Source organism: Geotrypetes seraphini, chromosome 2 (assembly GCF_902459505.1).
Source record: "Geotrypetes seraphini chromosome 2, aGeoSer1.1, whole genome shotgun sequence".
Lineage (NCBI taxonomy): Eukaryota > Metazoa > Chordata > Amphibia > Gymnophiona > Dermophiidae > Geotrypetes > Geotrypetes seraphini.
In genome coordinates, this window is record NC_047085.1 from 105,828,117 (window position 1) to 105,845,600 (window position 17,484).

A 17,484-nucleotide genomic window follows, 5' to 3' on the forward strand; every position below is an offset into this window, starting at 1 on the left:
GTCTGTCTGTCTTTCTTTCTGTCTGTCTCTCTCTTCCTGGCCCCCTTTGTCTGTCTGTCTGTCTCTTTCCCTGCCCGCTGTCTTTCTGTGTGTCTGCCTTTCGTTTTCGTGCCTGCCTGTCTTTCTGTCTCTCTCTATGGTCCCCTTCTGTCTCCCCACCCCCTTTTCCCTCCCCTCTGACTACAAGTGAGTCAATTCCCTCCAGCAGCATCAGGGCCTCTACTAGGCCGTCCCGCCTCCAAGGAAGAAGGAAGTTGCATCATCGGAGGTAGGGCAGCCTATCAAAATCCCCGAGGCTGCAGAAGGGAATTGATTCAATAACACTACTGCAGCTATAAGGCAAATTATAATAAGGAGAGACCAGTGTTGCTGCTAGTCCAGGGTATAGAGAATAGAAAATGACAGCGGCAGCAGGAATGCAGGAAGCATGCCGGTGCTACATATCACATGTTGGGAACCTCTGTATTAACGGACCAAAAATGAACATACAAATAGTTCATCATCATTAGTTTTTAAATTTTTCCCCTGCCTAGGAATGCAAGGGGCGCTACTTTTAAGATTTACTTCACAAGCAGGTAAACGCAAGAAAGCTGGGGCGGGTGAAAAACTTTTTGCCACTCAAGACATATAAACCGGGAAGCAGGGTGAAGAAGAACTATATCATGGGGGGAGGCGTGTGCCAAAGTAAAAGTGCCGAGGAGAGGCATTCGAGAACCACCTATCTCCAAATCAGCTTGGCACCACACTGGAAACGTTTAATTTCCTTTACAGAAATAATCTTGAGTTGATAAGTGACGTTTTCACATTCTTTTACTTTGAAACAAGTTTCCCTGAAACAATTTTCTACCTCCTCAGGCCTGTCTTCCTGATGGGAACTGCCCATCGCATACACCTACAAAATACAAATTGCAGGCTAGTGTTATGGGAATAGTTTGAAAATTGCCTGGTTTTTCAGGGGGAGGTTCTTTTTTTTCTTTCTTTATTAATTTTTAAATTCAATACACAAGCAAAAAAAAAAAAGTCAGGCTGAGGCCAGAGTCGAACACAGAACTTCCAGTGGCTCTTCAGGCTGTGCCAAGTCAGGCCGGGGAATCCCTAAGCTGGTGAGAGGGTTTTTAAAAAATGTTTTAGCAGCAGCAGGATTCGTGACCGAGATGATAGCCAGGCGCTCACCTAAGTTAGCCAGGCGGAGCGCCCTGCTAAAAAGTGCTAGGGAAAACACTGTAATTGGTTAGTGTGTGACAAAGCCAATGTGTTAACTAATTTGCATGGACATGCCCGCTCTGTGAAAATATAGGAAAAATATTTGTGTTCAGTTTAAGGATGCCTCAGTGTTCCCATGATATGCCATTTTAAGCTGCGGTAAGTATGCTTTAGTGCTTGATGCAGCTTTGTACAGTACTTGTAAAAGGACACCTCAATTTGTTCCTGATGGTTGATGCACATTCACATCAGCTGCAAGGAGAGAGGCTTGCAGATGTTACTCTGATGCTCTTTGACATTATGGATGATTTGTCATTTTGTTCTTCATGTGATTTTGGCAGGATGACGCTAAAATATTCAGCGTTATACACTTGTAGATGCTCTATGTGACAGTTGATGAATAGATTCCAAATGATTAGAATTTGAATCATACTACGTTTGTGTAGGTCCTCTCAATTTCTATCTATGTATCTTTTGCATCCAAAGTTTCCACTAACTTGGTGTTTCCCAAGTCAGTTCTGGAGTACTCCTTTGCCAGTCAGGTTTTCAGGATATCCATAATGATTAAGCAGGAAAGAGATTTGCATACAATGGAGGCAATATATGCAAACCAATCTCGTGCATGCTCATTGTGGATATTCTGAAAACCTGACTGGCAAAGAGGTACTCCAGGACTGACTTGGGATTAAGTTCAGAACCTGTATGTATGTAGTACATGGCAACAAACCATATCTATTTGGGTATCTTATTTAACAACCTGATTTAGCATGTCTTTTGCTAATGCATATCTGCTACTAGATCTGTTTTATTTCTATGGGTCCTTTGGCAGATAACATGCTCTAATTCAGGGGTGTCCAACCTGCGGCCCAAGGGCTGCATGCCCTGTGAAGTATTTTGTGTGGCCCCGGTCAAGGGCGATATAGTGTTTTCCTCCGCTGTCCCTGGGTGTTTACTGTCTTGCCGGCTCCCTCCTCTGTCTTGCTGCAGCGTTTGTGCGGCCCCAGAAATTTTTTTTTGGCCAATGCGGCCCAGGGAAGCCAAAAGGTTGGACACCCCTGCTCTAATTGTTAGTAAAAGAACCCCTTAATTAGCTAATTGTGCTATGGACAGTAGGGCTTATTTCATATACTGATTCTGAATTAGTTTTATTCTTCCTTTTTTTGTACATTATTTCTTAAGAAGCAGATAATTATTGAGTTTATATCATTTTTGTTTCTTAATAAAAGAATAGTTTTAAGTAAACAAGGGTATCATGGTAAGTTTGCAATTCTTCCTATGTCTGTGGTTCACAGATTTCCCCCCCCCCCCCCCTGCTTAAAGGTGCTTATATTCTACTGCTTTTCCAGAGGTTGGACAAAATTGTTGAATTGTATAAAATGTTCGATTCAAATATTGGGTCTTCTTGCTTTGCTAAAATGTTTGATTGCCATGTTTATTTTTCAGAACAGTAGTTGTTACAAGCAATTAAGGGCATTATAAAAATAACAATGTATATGATTATAAAAAGTATGGAAAAATAAATGATTTAGCACTGAAACGGGTGTTAAGTTTACATTTTAAATGGCATTTTCTCTTCCTCCTCCCAGAGACGTGGAGCAATTTCTTATGACAGCTCTGATCAAACTGCATTGTACATTCGTATGTTAGGTAAGCATGGCATTTAAATAATAAGATATTTCAGTATTTTTTCCTGTAGTAATTAATGAAAGAAAAGAATTTGCAATTGTTAAGACACTTTAATTTGTTATTGCTAATTTTTGGCTAAGCAAAATGCTTTTATTTTTCTGTAGAGTAATGCAGTGCTGTGTTTTTTGTTTTGTTTTTTAGCCTTGGGTTGAAAAGATGAATGCTTTGTAGCTCTGCAAACACTATCCTCTCCTTTTTATCAAGCTGTACTGCCAAACAGCGTGAGCTAAATGCTGAGCTGCCCATAGGATTAGAATGGGCAGCTTGGCATTTAGCTCGCACTTCTCATCAGTGTGGTTTGATAAAAGTGGGGGTATATATTTTATGCATGCTCTTTGAGTTAATTGCAAAAGGGTAATATTCAGCTGGCGACAGTCAGTGTTGTTTTGGCTGCCACTAGCTATGTCTGAGCACTGGCTTTGAATATTGGATCGGATTCGGTAGCATGGAATGTTGCTACTCCTTGGGTTTGGCTGCCGTGAGAATGGGCTACTGGGCTTGATGGACCATTGGTCTGATCCAGTAAGGCTATTCTTACTGGGTTCTTATGCAGCTAGCTAACACTAATGGGTTAAACTCTAGCATATTGGTTTGCCCCAGGTTCAGGGAGTTGGGGGGAGTCCAGGAGCAGTCACAGAGCCGTGATCCACATACACATTGCTGTTGACTCTGCTGGCCCCCACTCCCTCTGACATCAACTGTTCTGGGGCTAGGGACTGCTAGAGCTGACTGCCATGCGCATACAAACCCTGGAGGAGAATGTGTTTCGCCCAGGGTAGCCAGCAAGCTAGGTATATTACTGGGATTAAGTGCAATATTCCAGCATTTAACCACTAAATTGAACTGCATAAAGTTAGGACTGTGTTCTATGCGGTTCTATTTATGCAGTTACCTTATGTAATTAAGCGCTGAATATTGGCTCTTAATCACATAAGCATCAACTTTGTGCCCAGACTGCCACAAATTAGCCGCCTTCAGCTTAGGCGGTGATATTTAATAATAATAACTTTATTTTTATATACCGCCAGCTATCTTGCGACTTCTAGACGGTTTACAATAAAAGAAACTGTGAATACAATGAAGGAAATGTAAATACAATAAAGAGAAACTTTACGTACAATGAATTAGAGAGTATAGCAGTGTACATCTCAATACAATAAAGGGAAACTTTACGTACAATGAATTAAAGAGTATAGCAGTATACATCTCGTACAATGGATTAAAGAGTATAGCAGTATACATCTGATAATATTAATAATGTTAGCAACAGTTTGTGTGTTGCAAGGCCAGGAAGTGCCAAGCTGTTTGCACAGAAGTAGAAATAGAAATTTAGTAGCACTAACCACTTAAAAGTACTACTGAATGTCTATAGTTGGCCCCAGACAAGTAATTTATCAGTTTGCATTGGAATAGTCCCTAATAGCAGTCTGTTCATTATGGAGTCTTTGGTTTATATATTTTTAAATGAACATACTGTCAAAATCTATTACACATCTTCAAAAAATGGTTTGTTTTCCCATTTTTGACATATGAATTCTCATTATTATGCGATTCTTAGATGTGTATGCGTTTTTTCCCCCAGTGCATTAAAGTGTGGTTTATAAATTAAGTAGTTCTATTGCAGCAAGTTTTTTTTAAACAGCCTAGGTCCCTAATTATGGGCTTGATTGATCATCAAGGGTTCTACTCAGCGGCACAGTATGAAAGAAAAATCTTGAATTGGGCTCTATCTGGAATGAACAAAATCCTGTTCTCGGATGGCCAAAACAAGTGACTTTGGGCTTTGTCCTTTAATTTCTCATTTGAAAAAAATACATATTACAGTGGTGCCTCACACAACGAACTTAATTCGTTCCAGGAGCAAGTTTGTTATGCGAAAAGTTCGTTATGTGAAACGCGTTTTCCCATAACAATACATGTTAAAAAAAATAATTCGTTCTGCAGCATAAAATATGCTAAGATGACATAAAAAAAGATAAATTTGTCAAAATGGTGAAAATGGTGGTCTTGCTGAGGCCAAACTCTTTGACGAGGTCACACTGTTTTACCCCACATTCACTCCTTCTAATTATTTCCCGTTTCATTTCAACAGAAATCACCTTCCTGCTTCATGATATATAAAAAATATTGAGTTTATCTTAAAAGGACGACTGTATACAGTGAGACAGGGCAGTTAAGTGCAGTGCCTGCGCGGAAGGATGCAATACATCGGCAGCTCGGGCGACTTCATTGTGTGAAACGAAGTTCGTTGTATGAATCAAGACATGGAGTTCGTTGTGTGCAGCGTTCGCTGTGCGAGGCGTTCGTTGTGTGAGGCACCACTGTACTCCAGTTTGACAACTCAGCAGTATTTGATTGAGTGGATCATCAGTTGCTACTGAAAAGGTTGACTGAGATTGGCCTAACAGGATCTGTATTAAATTGGTTTGGGAAATTCCTATTAATTGATCTTCCAGTGCAATAGGTGTGTCATTCTAGACAAGTGGGTTATCTCCCTATGTCTGCAAGCCATCTGCAGAAGGAATCCACTCCGGATTTTTTTCTATGTCCCTCCTCTATTTCACTGGGAGCTCTACTGCCACCTGTAGTTTTTCCCTTTTGCATGCGAGCCTAAAGCAGTGTTTCTGTTCTGCTCTTCCCTTTTTCTTATTTTCTTCAGTGCTTTTCGACCCTTTTTTTGGAGGGGAGGGGTTGTGCTCGGAGCATTCTTTTCATCTCTGCCTGCATACAGAAGAGACAGACTACGTTCTGCAGTTGACTGGCCGATCTGTGATGGTACCTGTTGGCCAGCCTGCATTTTGTTTCTTTTGAGCTCGGGGCCATCCCTGCTTTATCCTCACCTCCTTTTTAGCAGTGGTTTAAGTGCAGCCTGTTAGGCACTCTTAGGAGGCTCAGCGGTGTCTTGCAGGGTGCCAGCTGCATTTCTCACCTCCACCCATTTGTTAGCATGCAGGGGTTGGGATGTGGTCAGGCACGGTGTCTGACTGGCAGCCGGAAGATCAGCGTTGATGAGGCATTCCCAGCATGAGGCAGTGATTCTTCTACTTCCAGCTACTGTAAGAGAGTTGAGGCAGACTGCAGCAAATTTCCAGCACAAGTCAGTGTGTAAGACTGTTACAGTCTGTGAGGTGAATTGGGAGAAGGGGGGCCTGAAATTTGCAACTTTGAGGGTTTCTGCATGTCCCTCTTTGTTCCCCACCTGAAAAATCCTAAAATTGCCATTTTTAGATTTTGAATTTTATGTTTAAATTGTGATTTTTGGTGCAAATTTCTTAGTGGTGGTCATCTTGGATTTTTAGTGATCTTTTTTTCTAAAGTTCCTTGCTGCACTTCCAACACTACAATTTTTGCCACAAAACTTGTTGGGATGGAGCCCTTGGGTTCTTCTGCTCCAAATTCATGCCAGACTTGTGCAAATTTAGATCCTCTGGAGTGTCCTTGTGCCATGTGGGGTGGCTGGTAAAGGTGGCAGTGCAATGCTTAACCTCTCCCCTGACCAAGCAGGTGACAAAACGGGGAGGGGGGTTAGCCTTTCCTCTTTTTGGGGCCTGGCAATGCTGACCGTTCTTCCATGGAAAGTTGTGGACGCCCCGCAGTCCAAGAAACGTAAGGTAAAATCATCTAGAGGTGATTCTTCACTCCAAGGACTGGATGCCTTATCATACTTTATGAAATTTCTGTGGAGAACATTTCAGGATAGCCGAGTTTTATCTGCTTAGTCCTGCTCCACCTTGGAGCAGCTTTGCCTCTTTAGGCACATCTTCTCTGTTGGCTGCTGTTTCTGATCTTACAGACTGATCTGGGCGATCCTTATGATGGTCATCATTTTGCTGACCCCTTAGTTTCTGGAGATGCTTTTCCTATGGCTGGGGGCCCGGGAACGTGTGCCGGATCTTCGGATTCTTCACTGACTTTTGAACCTGGGGATGATCCCATGGCTCTGCGTTTATTTAAGTCCTGCTGCCTTACTAGATCTCATTTTGGAGTATTTGCATGAGTTGAATTTTGACACTCAAGAGCTAGATTCACTAAACAGGGTCGGTAAGATCATGTGGGTCAGCTGAGGTCCGATTCCAAAAGAACGATTGATGCTTAAACAAGTTTGCATGCAAATGATTTGAGTGGAGGTTCGTTGTAATCCCTGTCTGATTCTGCCAATGAATTGCTGTGAGAACCGCTCTCACACATGCACAGAGCCAGCAGCCTCCTGCCTCTCATCTGTTTGGGGCAAGAAACCTGTTTTTTTAAATGGACACATATGTTGTGCATGTGCTACCCATGCACAATATCTGTCCCCATTTTAAAAAAAAGTCATGCTGGCCCTCCCTCCCAACCATAGTCGTTGAACACCCCCACCCCCCAGCAATGACAACTGCGAGTCCCCAAAGCCCCCGATGATGGCTGCCCTTGTGACAGTGACACACCCAGAGATGCCCACTCCCTCATGCCTCAGCAACCCAGTTGTGCATCTGGGCCACCTAGACCCTCCCCCTCCCCCCGACACCCCTACACAAAGATCCCCACCACCCCATAAACAAGACCACAAAAGACAGCCCTAGTGGTGTGTGTGTGTGTGTGGGGGGGGGGGGTGTCAGCTCAGAACCTCCCTAGCTCAAGCAGCCCCCCCCAATACCTTGTTGTAGAAGCTGGCAAGAGGGATGCCCACTTCCTCTTTCCAAGAGGCCCACCTCTTCAAAATGGCTGGACCATCCTCTTCCTGTTGCATCCTGGAATGCACTGGGGAGGGGCCCAAGACTCCGATTGGCCTGGGTAGCTAAGGCCCCTCCTATAGGAGGGGCTTAAGGTATCCAGCCCTGACCACCAGATGGAATCATGTAAACACTGCCACCAGTTTCAAAGAAGATCCCTGAAGATTAGACAGCTCCAGCATGCAAAACTCTTTGGTTCATCATCGGAAGCATCAAGGATGTCTGCCCCTTCTGATACTGAAGCTACGTCGGCATTGAAGATTTAAAGCTCAGTTAAAGCTTGTGAGAAATAATAAGCTTTTAATACATAGTTTCCTTTGATCTTATGATTCCTCAGGCTTCCTACTCTCCCGACATGGCTCCGTGTGACTTCTGGCTATTCCCCAAGCTGAAAATGCCCCTGAAAGGGACCAGATTTCAGTCAAGAGATCATGCAGAATGTGACAGATCAGTTGCGAGCAATCTCAAAAGAGGTGTTCCGGTGCTGCTTCTGACAGCGGCAGAACCGTTGGAAGAAGTGTTTGGCAGCCTAAGGGGACTACTTTGAAGGAGATTAATATAAGATTATTGTATCTAAATACGAGTATTTTTTATGAATAAAGATCTGATACTTTTTGAACAGCGCTCATAAAACCACAAAAAAAAGCTGTGCCTGCAGAATATGATCTGGCCCACAAACTTGTTGATATCGCAGAATTTATTTAACTCCAATGTGTAGAATTTTGTGGGATATAAGACCACATGTAACATAACATTACTGTCATTGATTCCTGGATGATTGCTGCAGATCATCTTCCACACAACTGCAGAATGTGTCCAAATCAGTTATGGTGAGGGTGCAGATTCCTTTTTGAATAAATTTCCCAACAGCTTTTTCAATTGATGCAGCATTATCTGTAATAACTGCAAAATCTTTGCCTTCTAACTTCTATTGTTTCACTGCACTTTCAATGGCATCTGTAATTTTGTCACTTTTACTGAACAGGTTAATGCAGTTACATGGCATTTTACAAATTACAAGTGGTCCATGGTTATATGGACAAAAAGGTCTTCTGAAGAAATTCGACCATGTGACACCCTACTATCGGCAGCTGCACTGGCTACCAACAGAAGCCCGAGTAAGGTTTAAATTTTGCCTGCCTCTGCTTCAAAGTACTATACGACCCCCAAGTACATAACGGACCTTTTCGCATTTTCTAATAACAAACTCAAGAGAAACACACACCCAAAACTCATTTCCCCTCCAGTTAGAGGCTGCAAAATGAAAAAACACCACGAACACCTTCTCTCTCACCAAGCAGTCCTATGGGGCAAAGATCTAGACCAACTGCTTTCACCCACTACATACGGGGAATTCAGGAAACGCCTAAAAATATACCTGTTCCAGAAATACCTAAACAATTGACCCGCTCTCCCTCTCCCTCCCCCTCCCTATTCCACCTGAACTTACAGCACTGTTATAAATATAATCTGTTATTTTCATCTTATCGTAACTTTACGTTGCTATTTATCCCCAACAGGTCCTGTCGGACATTACCTACTAAAATGTACATATTATATTTTCGCTCAGCAAATTGTATTTCTATACTGTTGCCTCCTGAGGTCTCTGATCTCTGTATTTCCTCTGAATTTCTACTTATTGTATTTCGCTGAATGTCCAGCACTCTTGATTGTAAACCGCCTAGAAGTCGCAAGATTGTGACGGTATAGAAGAATAAAGTTATTATTATTATTCTTGATTTTGCTACATGCATTATTTTTGGTATATTTTAGATTATGCTAACTCTATCTTGGCTGGCTTTTCTGGTGCTATGCTTAGAAAAATCCCTTAAAACACTCCTAAATATGGCAATCTGGGTATTGGGACAGTTGACTGATCATGTTACTCCACTATATATATATATATATATATATATATATATGGATGGAGGGAGGGGAAGAACGGGAGGGGAAGAGGAAAAAGAAGGGCCATGGAGCAGGCAGGAAAGGGGGCTGTTTTGGTGGGAGGGTTGTGCTGAGTGCAGACAGCAATCATGGGGGGGGAACAGAAAGGGGCCACGGAGCAGGTAGGCATTGCAGAACAGGGGGATAGGGAAAGGGGGCTGCTTTGGGGGGGAGGGGTGTGCTGGGGGCAGATAGCAATCAGGTGGGGGAGGAACAGAAGAGAGCCACGGAGCAGGTAGGCATTGCAGAACAGGGGGAGAGGGAAAGGGGGCTGCTTTGGCAAGCAGGGGGGCCAGAGAGACAAACAGACAGAAAGAAAGACGGACAGATAGGGGACCAGGGATAGACACAGACATAAAGAATGACAGACAGACAGTGTCCAAGGAGAGAGAGACAAATAAAAAAAACCAGACATACAGACATCTACTCTGAGCGGCGGGAGGAAGGCAGTGCAGAGCGCTGCTGGCAGTGGCTGCCGGGAGGAGGGCTTCGAGCCGCAGAAGACTGTCCCCAAAGCCCTTGCGGAGAGTTGGGTCAACCTCTCCTTCCTCAACGACGCCGAAGAAGCTGCAGCTGGGGCAGTCGGGGCCTCCCCCGCCGTGCCCAATACACCCAGGCCCCGCTCCCTCTCGCGCTCTGAGCACTCATGATTGGCTGAAGGGTGTCGTGCCGGTGCTGCAGGTACAGGGGGCTGCTTTTGTTTGAGAGGTGTGCTGGGGGGGGCAGATAGCTTTGCTCGGAGGGAGGGAAGACAGAAGGGGGCCATGGAAAGACAGTCAGGGAGAGTGAAAGGGGGCTACTTTGGGGGGAGAGGTGTGCTGGGGGAAGATAGCTTTGCTCTGTGGGGGAAGATAGAAGGGGGCCATGGAGAAACAGTCAGGGAGAGGGAAAGGGAACTGCTTTGGAAGGAGGGGTGTGCTGGGGGGCAGACAGCTTTGATGTGGGGGGAAAGACAGAAGGGGGCTATGGAGAGACAGGGAGAGGGAAAGTGGGCTGCTTTGGGGGAAGGGGTATGCTGGAGGCAGACAGCTTTGCTCTGGGGGGGGGGCGTGGGAATGACACAAGGACACAGACAAGAAGAATGACACACAGGGGGCCAGAGAGACAGACAGAAAGGAAGACAGACAGCCAGTGTCCAGGGAGAGAGAAACAAATAAACATAGACAGACAGACAGCCGCCAAGGGGAGAGAGAAAGAAAGAAAGACAGACACACACATCTATTTTAGCACCCGTTAATGTAACGGGCTTAAAGACTAGTGTATACACATATATACATACACACACACAGTGGAACCTTGGTTTACGAGCAAAATTTGTTCCAGAAGCATGCTCGTAAACCAAATTGCTCGTATATCAAAGTGAGTTTCCCCATAGGAAGTAAGGGAAACTCGCTTTGATTTGTTCCACCTCCTCCTCCCCCCAAGGCTGTGCTGGGCTGAGCGGTGCGCAGGGCTGTGGAGTCGGAGTCGAGGAGTCGGAGGAAATTTCGGGTACCTGGAGTCTGAGTCTGAGTCAGAAGTTCAAAAAACTGAGGAGTCGGAACATTTATCTACTGACTCCACAGCCCTGGCGGTGCATCGGAGATTCTCCCTCTTGCCTGTGCTGGGCTGGACTGGGCCTTGAGCATTTGCGCATGCTCAAGGCCTTCTGGTCTCGCTCTCTCTGAGATTCTGAGAATCTCATACAGGCTCGTATTGAATAGTGCCTCTTGATTGATCTTTTGATTTTTTTGAATTTCTTTATATATATTTTATCCTTATTGAAGGATCTAGCTGGTGGTGCATTTGTCTTTACCGTTGTAGGTTCAGATCTTTAGGGATTGTATTATTATTATAATACCAGTTTTTAGTGCTTGGATATATATATATATATATCCAAGCACTAAAAACTGGTATTATAATATATATAATAGATCCAGTTTACAATGACCGAGCTGCATCTGATGAGAGAAACCCATGCTATCCAAACCAAAAAAACCTCAATGGCTTATATATATATGAGGTTTTTTTGGTTTGGATAGCATGGGTTTCTCTCATCAGATGCAGCTCGGACATTGTAAACTGGATCTACAATGTCTCTCTCTCTCTGACCTGTTGCTCTTCTCTGAAGATTGGGGGAGTGTGTATGGCGATCTCAGGGCAATGTGGCACCCGGGCGATGGATGAAGGAATGTCCAGATATGTGATTGCAAATGCATGCTTGCCAGTTTGATGTTTGGAAGGGTACATCATGCAGAAGTAGCAGTTGCTTGAGTGGTCAGTGGGTTCTCACCAAATTCTTGGGATAGCAGACTTCATGGCTCTTTTCCCTTCTGTACCATCCTGTAGAAGAGCAAAACAAAATTTATTTCACCTATGACTAATGTGTGTGAGATTCTCGCAACATATGTCATGTATTGTCAAATAACATTGAAAATTTTAAAATTTAAATATTTTTTTAAATTAAACATTCTAAGAAATGTTATAGCAGAAAATTCCACCATCTTAGTGAGAAACAAAATTGTCTTACCTTCCAGAGTTTCTTGGGCAGTTCTCACATGTGAAGTGAGGTGTCCAAGGTTTGTTATGATCCACAACAGGCATGCCAAAACATGCCTTTTAGACATCACACAAGATAAATTTCAAACTATCGCTATCCTGGTCACAAAAGCAGAGTTTGAGGGGAATGATAGCCATTTTCCATACTTTTGTGGCATATGTAATTAAGAAAAAACACTTATTAACCAATAACAAAAAAAAAAAAAAAAAATTGTTACATAGCGTTATCAGCATTCCATGGAGAACACTGAATGACTTCTATAAGATCACATGTTAGTTTTAAATAGAATTATGAAAGGAGGTGGAATTATTATTTTTCCTAGAACTAGCTGCATCTTTTCCATGTAAAGATCCTTTATACTTTGTCACTATTGTACAGATTTTATAACTGCAAACAATTTTAAAAAGGCACATTATTTCCTAGTTTGAAATTTGATAGAATGTTTGCACCTTGAAAAAATTAACCCCCCCTTTTACTAAACTGCAATAGCATTTTTTGTGCAGGGAGCAACGCAGAATGCTGCGTGCTGCTTCCGACGCTAATAGGAACTCTGTGCATCGGGAGCAGCGCAGAGCATTCAACGCGGTCCCCTGTGCTAAAAATCGCTATAGCAGTTTAGTAAAAGTGAAATTGATTTATGCTATCTTTAAGCTTAACTAAACAGTGTTTTATTTGTATGAAGAAAGGCTGTGAAATGCACAGGCACTTTAGAATTTCAAACCACAATCCATTAATCCAGGTTATAGGGTTGAAAAATATTTTATCAAGCCATAAACTGGTTTTAATTAAATAAGACAAGGCTGACCTTTACAGAGAAGTCATAGTTCTCCCATGTAGGGTAATTGTATTATTAAATGCATATGTTACTAACCATCTTTTCAAGGACTAGAAAACAGTCAAAATGAGGGTTGTTATAAATTAACCAGTTTTTAATAAGTTGAGCTCATTCTGTTCCGCTCCCCCCTACTCCTTGGATATTTTGAATTAGTTTACCCTTAAAAATATTTGTTGTCACATTTTGAGCCACTGTTTACAGGTCTTCAGAAAAAAATGGAACACTATTTTTCATTTTGAGCATTTGCTTTAAGACTAAATATAGTAAATTGCTTGTTAAATTTGCCTATGCATATTGATATATTTAGAATCTACCAAAATCAGTTTATCTAGTCATCACTCTGTGTAGAGCATAGGTGCCAAAACTCAACGCTGGCAGACCAAATCCGGCCACCTAGCCGTTTTATGCGGCCCGTGGTGTGATGCGGCATTTTCATTGCCCCCTCCGGTGTTTCATCTTCTGGCCAGCTCCCTCCTCCTCATTTCCACAGTGTGCACAAAGTTGTGGGCAGCAGATCCTCGCATGTCCTGCACTTCATCCGGAAGCATTCCCTCTGATGTTGCAATGTCAGAGAAAAGGCTTCCTGTTCAGGTGCAGGACATGCACAGGAGCCGCCGCCCGGGCCTTTGTGTATACTGCAGCAGTGAGGAGAGAGCCGGCCAGAAGATAAAACACCCTGGGGGTGGCAATGAAAACATAAGACACCCGCTGGAGGGAGGCACAGAATGGAGGGAGAGAGCGGGACGTGTTGGGACTCAAGAATGAGAAAGCACAAACTTCGTACAAATGATAGGAGGGAGGGGGCATGAACTTAGGACATAGAATAAAGGGCAGGAGAGAGCAATAGAATGGAAGGAGGGAGAGCCATAGAATGGAAGGAGGGAGAGAGTGAGGGAAAGAATTGCTGAGGTGAGGGAGGGAATAGAAAGGGAGAATTGGGTGTCTGAAAGAGAGAAAGAGAGATGGTGCACATGAGGAGATGAAGATAAAGGAGAATTGTTAGGCAGAGAAAAGGAGGGAGAGAGAATTATTGGACATGGTGGTGGGAGAGGAGTGAGGTAGAGAGATGCATGGGGAAGAGAGAGATATCAGACCACTAGAATGGGAAGGAGAGAGATGACGGATCACGGATTAGAAGGGAAGGGGGGGAGAGAGATGCCAGATCGCAGATAGGAGAGAAGGAGAGAAATGTTAGACCTTGGGAAGAGGGAGGGAAGGAGAGAGAGATGCCAGATCATGGAAGAGAAGAGAGATTCTAGGCTATGGGAAGGAGAGGAGAAAGATGCCAGACCATATGAGGGGGGAAGGGGGAAGGCAGAGTTGTCTGACCATGGGAGAGGGATGAGATGGTGCACAGGGATGGAGGGGAAGGGGGAGACAGAGGGAGGAGATGGTGCACAGGAATGGATGTGGCAGGGAAGAGATAAGAAATTATGCTTATTATGGATAGATGGGAATAGGGGAGAAGAAAGAGGGAGGAGATGGTACACATGGATAGATAGGAAGGGAAGGCATAGAAATGTAAGAGGGAGGAGATGGTACACAGGGAAGGCATGGAAATGTAGATAGTTAATACTAAAGATGGATGTATGCAGAAAGTAAAGGAGAGAAAAACAGCAAATGGATAAGATGGCCCTGGATACTACACAGTTAAGAGCACAGGCAGAAGTTAGTGCAGCCAGAGACTAGGAAAAGATGGTTTGTAAAACAAAATCACCAGACAACAAAGGTAGGGGGAATGATTTTATTTTCAGTTTAGTGATTGAATTGTGTCAATTTTGAGAATTTACATCTGCTGTCTATATTTTGCACTGTTCAGGAAGAAATGCATTTGTTTCTTTTTCTCTGGGGTTGAATCTTAGGGTTTCGTTTGTATATATTAGTACTTTTAGTTTTTGGTCCCGTATTTCCATAAGGGTTATCTGTGTTATCCCAGGACAAGCAGGCAGCATATTCTCAATATGTGGGTGACATCACCGACGGAGCCCCCTAGCAGACGTTTTCGCAAGCAGACTTGCTTGTAGACCTTCAAGCTTGCGATTGGCCCGCACATGCGTGCGTGCCCCTTCCGCCCGACCTAGGGCATGCGTCTCCTAAGCGTGGCCTCAGTTCTATGTTTTCCCCGGAGCCAGAAGCACTGCTCTCTTGCTTCGCGTGATCTCGTTGTCCCTCTTGCACCACCGCGGCTTCTTTGGTTAATTTCAGTTAAGTCGCTGTGCCCGCGTCTTTATTTTTCTCTTTTTCCGTTAGTATATTCACCGGTCTTGCTCTGGTCGCCAAACCTCGCGGGGCCATATTTTTATGTCCCTGCCCGGTTCTGGGTTTAAAAACTGTACTAAGTGCAACCGGGTTATCTCCATCACCGACCCTCACGTTGTGTGACTTTGCAACCGCGGGCTCTTCGTCAGAGGGTGGCCAAGATTCTCCAACTCTGGCCCCATGGATCCTGCGGGACAGGCCATGAGCTCGGTCTCGGTGCCCTCGTTGGGTGCCTCGGCCTCGAAGTCCCCTTCGGCCTCAAAGGCTCCTGCCTCGGCTCCTCCTGCTACTCTGGTCTCGGGTAAGTCTCCTCTTTCCTCCTCAGGTGTGCCGGCAAAGAAGCCTACCTCAGAGTCCCATGTCAGTGCCGCCTCGTCGGCATCTTCGAGACATCATTCTAAGCGTGCCTCCTCACGTAGGGAATACTCTTCCTCGAGGTCGCCTCCGAAGGAGCACACTGCTGCACCTATGATCCAACCGCCTTTGGTCTCAGTGCCTATGTTCGAGGACATGCTTAAGGCTATCCTTACCACGCAGCTTTCCTCGGTGGTGAGCCAACTGGTCCCGACCTCGGTCTCGACCCAGCCTCGGTCTGACCAGCCTGAGCGTCCTTCTCTCGTGTCTCGGGGCCATGCCTGCAAGACTTGTCGGGTTCCCTCAAGCGATTCTTTATCCCCCGAGTCTCCTGTGACTTTTCAGGGGTCCAGGACAGGGGCCCGCTTTTTGCCCACTACTATGTCGAGGCTTGCCCCTACTAAAAAGCTCTGGTCTTCTCCACTCCTTTGGGGCAGGTCTCCGACCACGAAGCCTTCCAGACACACCCTTGTCCTCGAGTTGGACTCTAGTTTGCATTCCCCATCAAGGCAGCTGCCAGCCTCTCGGGGGTCTTCTTCAAAGTCGGTAGAGGAATTTTCCTTAGCTCCATCTTCTTCGAGGCTCCACCAGCTGATTCCTCAGACTCCAGGGTCCTCCCCGGTCCACCTTGCACGGGGTCGTTCCTCGACGCCCCCCCAGGCACTTTAGTCGAGCCTCTTCGATCTCCCATTCGCAGGATTCCGAGGCCCTGGCTTACTATTCAAGGGAAAATTCCCCCTCTTTTTCGGCTGCCCCCAGATCTCGATCGGGGTCTGGTCAGGAGGATGAGGCTTCTCCTCAAAACTCCTCCTTTACTCGTTTCATTTCTGCCATGGGCATGGCCTTGAACCTGGACTTCCAGTCTGGGTACCGTTATACCCAGGAATTCCTGGTGGAAATGGGTGTTGATCATCAGCCCCGTGAGGCACTGCGCTTGCCATTACACCAGGTTTTTCGGCAAACATTTCTGCGGAACCTGGAGACCCCCAATGCGATCCCGGCCATTCTCTCCAAGTTGGAGTCCCGTTACCAGACCATTCCGGTTAAGGGGTTTGAAAGTTCTCAGCTTTCTCACCAATCCTTGGTGGTTGAGTCTTCCTTGAAGAAGTCCAACCCCTCAAAGGTTTATGCTGCCATCCCTCCGGGCAGGGAGGGCCATACAATGAACAAATTTGGTCGCCGTCTTTACCAAAATTCAATGATGGCGAATCATGTCCTCAACTATAACTTTATATTCATGTCCTACCTCCGGTTCTGTGTGGACGCCCTCCGCTCGTTCCGGGAGGCTGTGCCGGATTCCCGGCGTCAGGAGTTTCGTCTCCTTGAGGAGACCCTCTCCCAGCTCCGTCTCTACATGTTTCAGGCGGCCTACGATGCCTTCGAGTTGTCCTCGAGGGTCACGGCCTTTGCGATTGCCATGCATCGCCTCGCTTGGCTCAGGATTGTGGATATTGATCCGAGTCTACAGGATCGTCTTGCCAATCTCCCGTGTGTGGGTCATGAGCTCTTTAATGATTCTATCGAGGCGGCCACTAAGCGCCTCTCGGAACACAAACGGTCCTTCGCCTCTCTGGTGAGACTTAAGTCGAAGACCCCTCTGGCTCGACAATACAAATTCCTCTCAGGAGGTACCCGCAGAAATCTACTCCTGCGTTCTCTCGGCCTCCTTCGAAGCGGCCACAACAACAGCAGCAATGTCAAAATAAGGCCCAGCCGTCTTTTTGACAATTCCGGTCTGATCCTTCGGGCTTCCTTCCTCCTGGAGTCTTCCCCCCTCCCCATCGGGGGTCGTCTCCATCATTTCTATACCCAGTGGGAAAGTCTTACCACCGACAGTTGGTGCTTTCCATCATTCGGAAGGGGTACTCCCTTTACTTCAGTCACGTATCCCTAGACCTTCCTCCAAGAGAGTTTCCTTCTGCCCAGTCTCAGCTGCCTCTCCTTCTGCAGGAAGC

General features: G+C 45.2%; 1 protein-coding gene across 6 annotated transcripts in view; it reads left to right on the forward strand.

The window, feature by feature from the left end:
- PDE7A (phosphodiesterase 7A) overlaps positions 1 to 17,484 on the forward strand; it is a 168,307-nt gene that overhangs the window by 44,427 nt on the left and 106,396 nt on the right. For all 6 annotated transcript variants that reach the window (XM_033934510.1, XM_033934511.1, XM_033934514.1 and 3 more), the window contains one exon: positions 2,790 to 2,850. In XM_033934510.1, the coding sequence (XP_033790401.1) occupies positions 2,790 to 2,850 (61 nt within the window). The remainder of the gene's footprint in view (positions 1 to 2,789; positions 2,851 to 17,484) is intronic.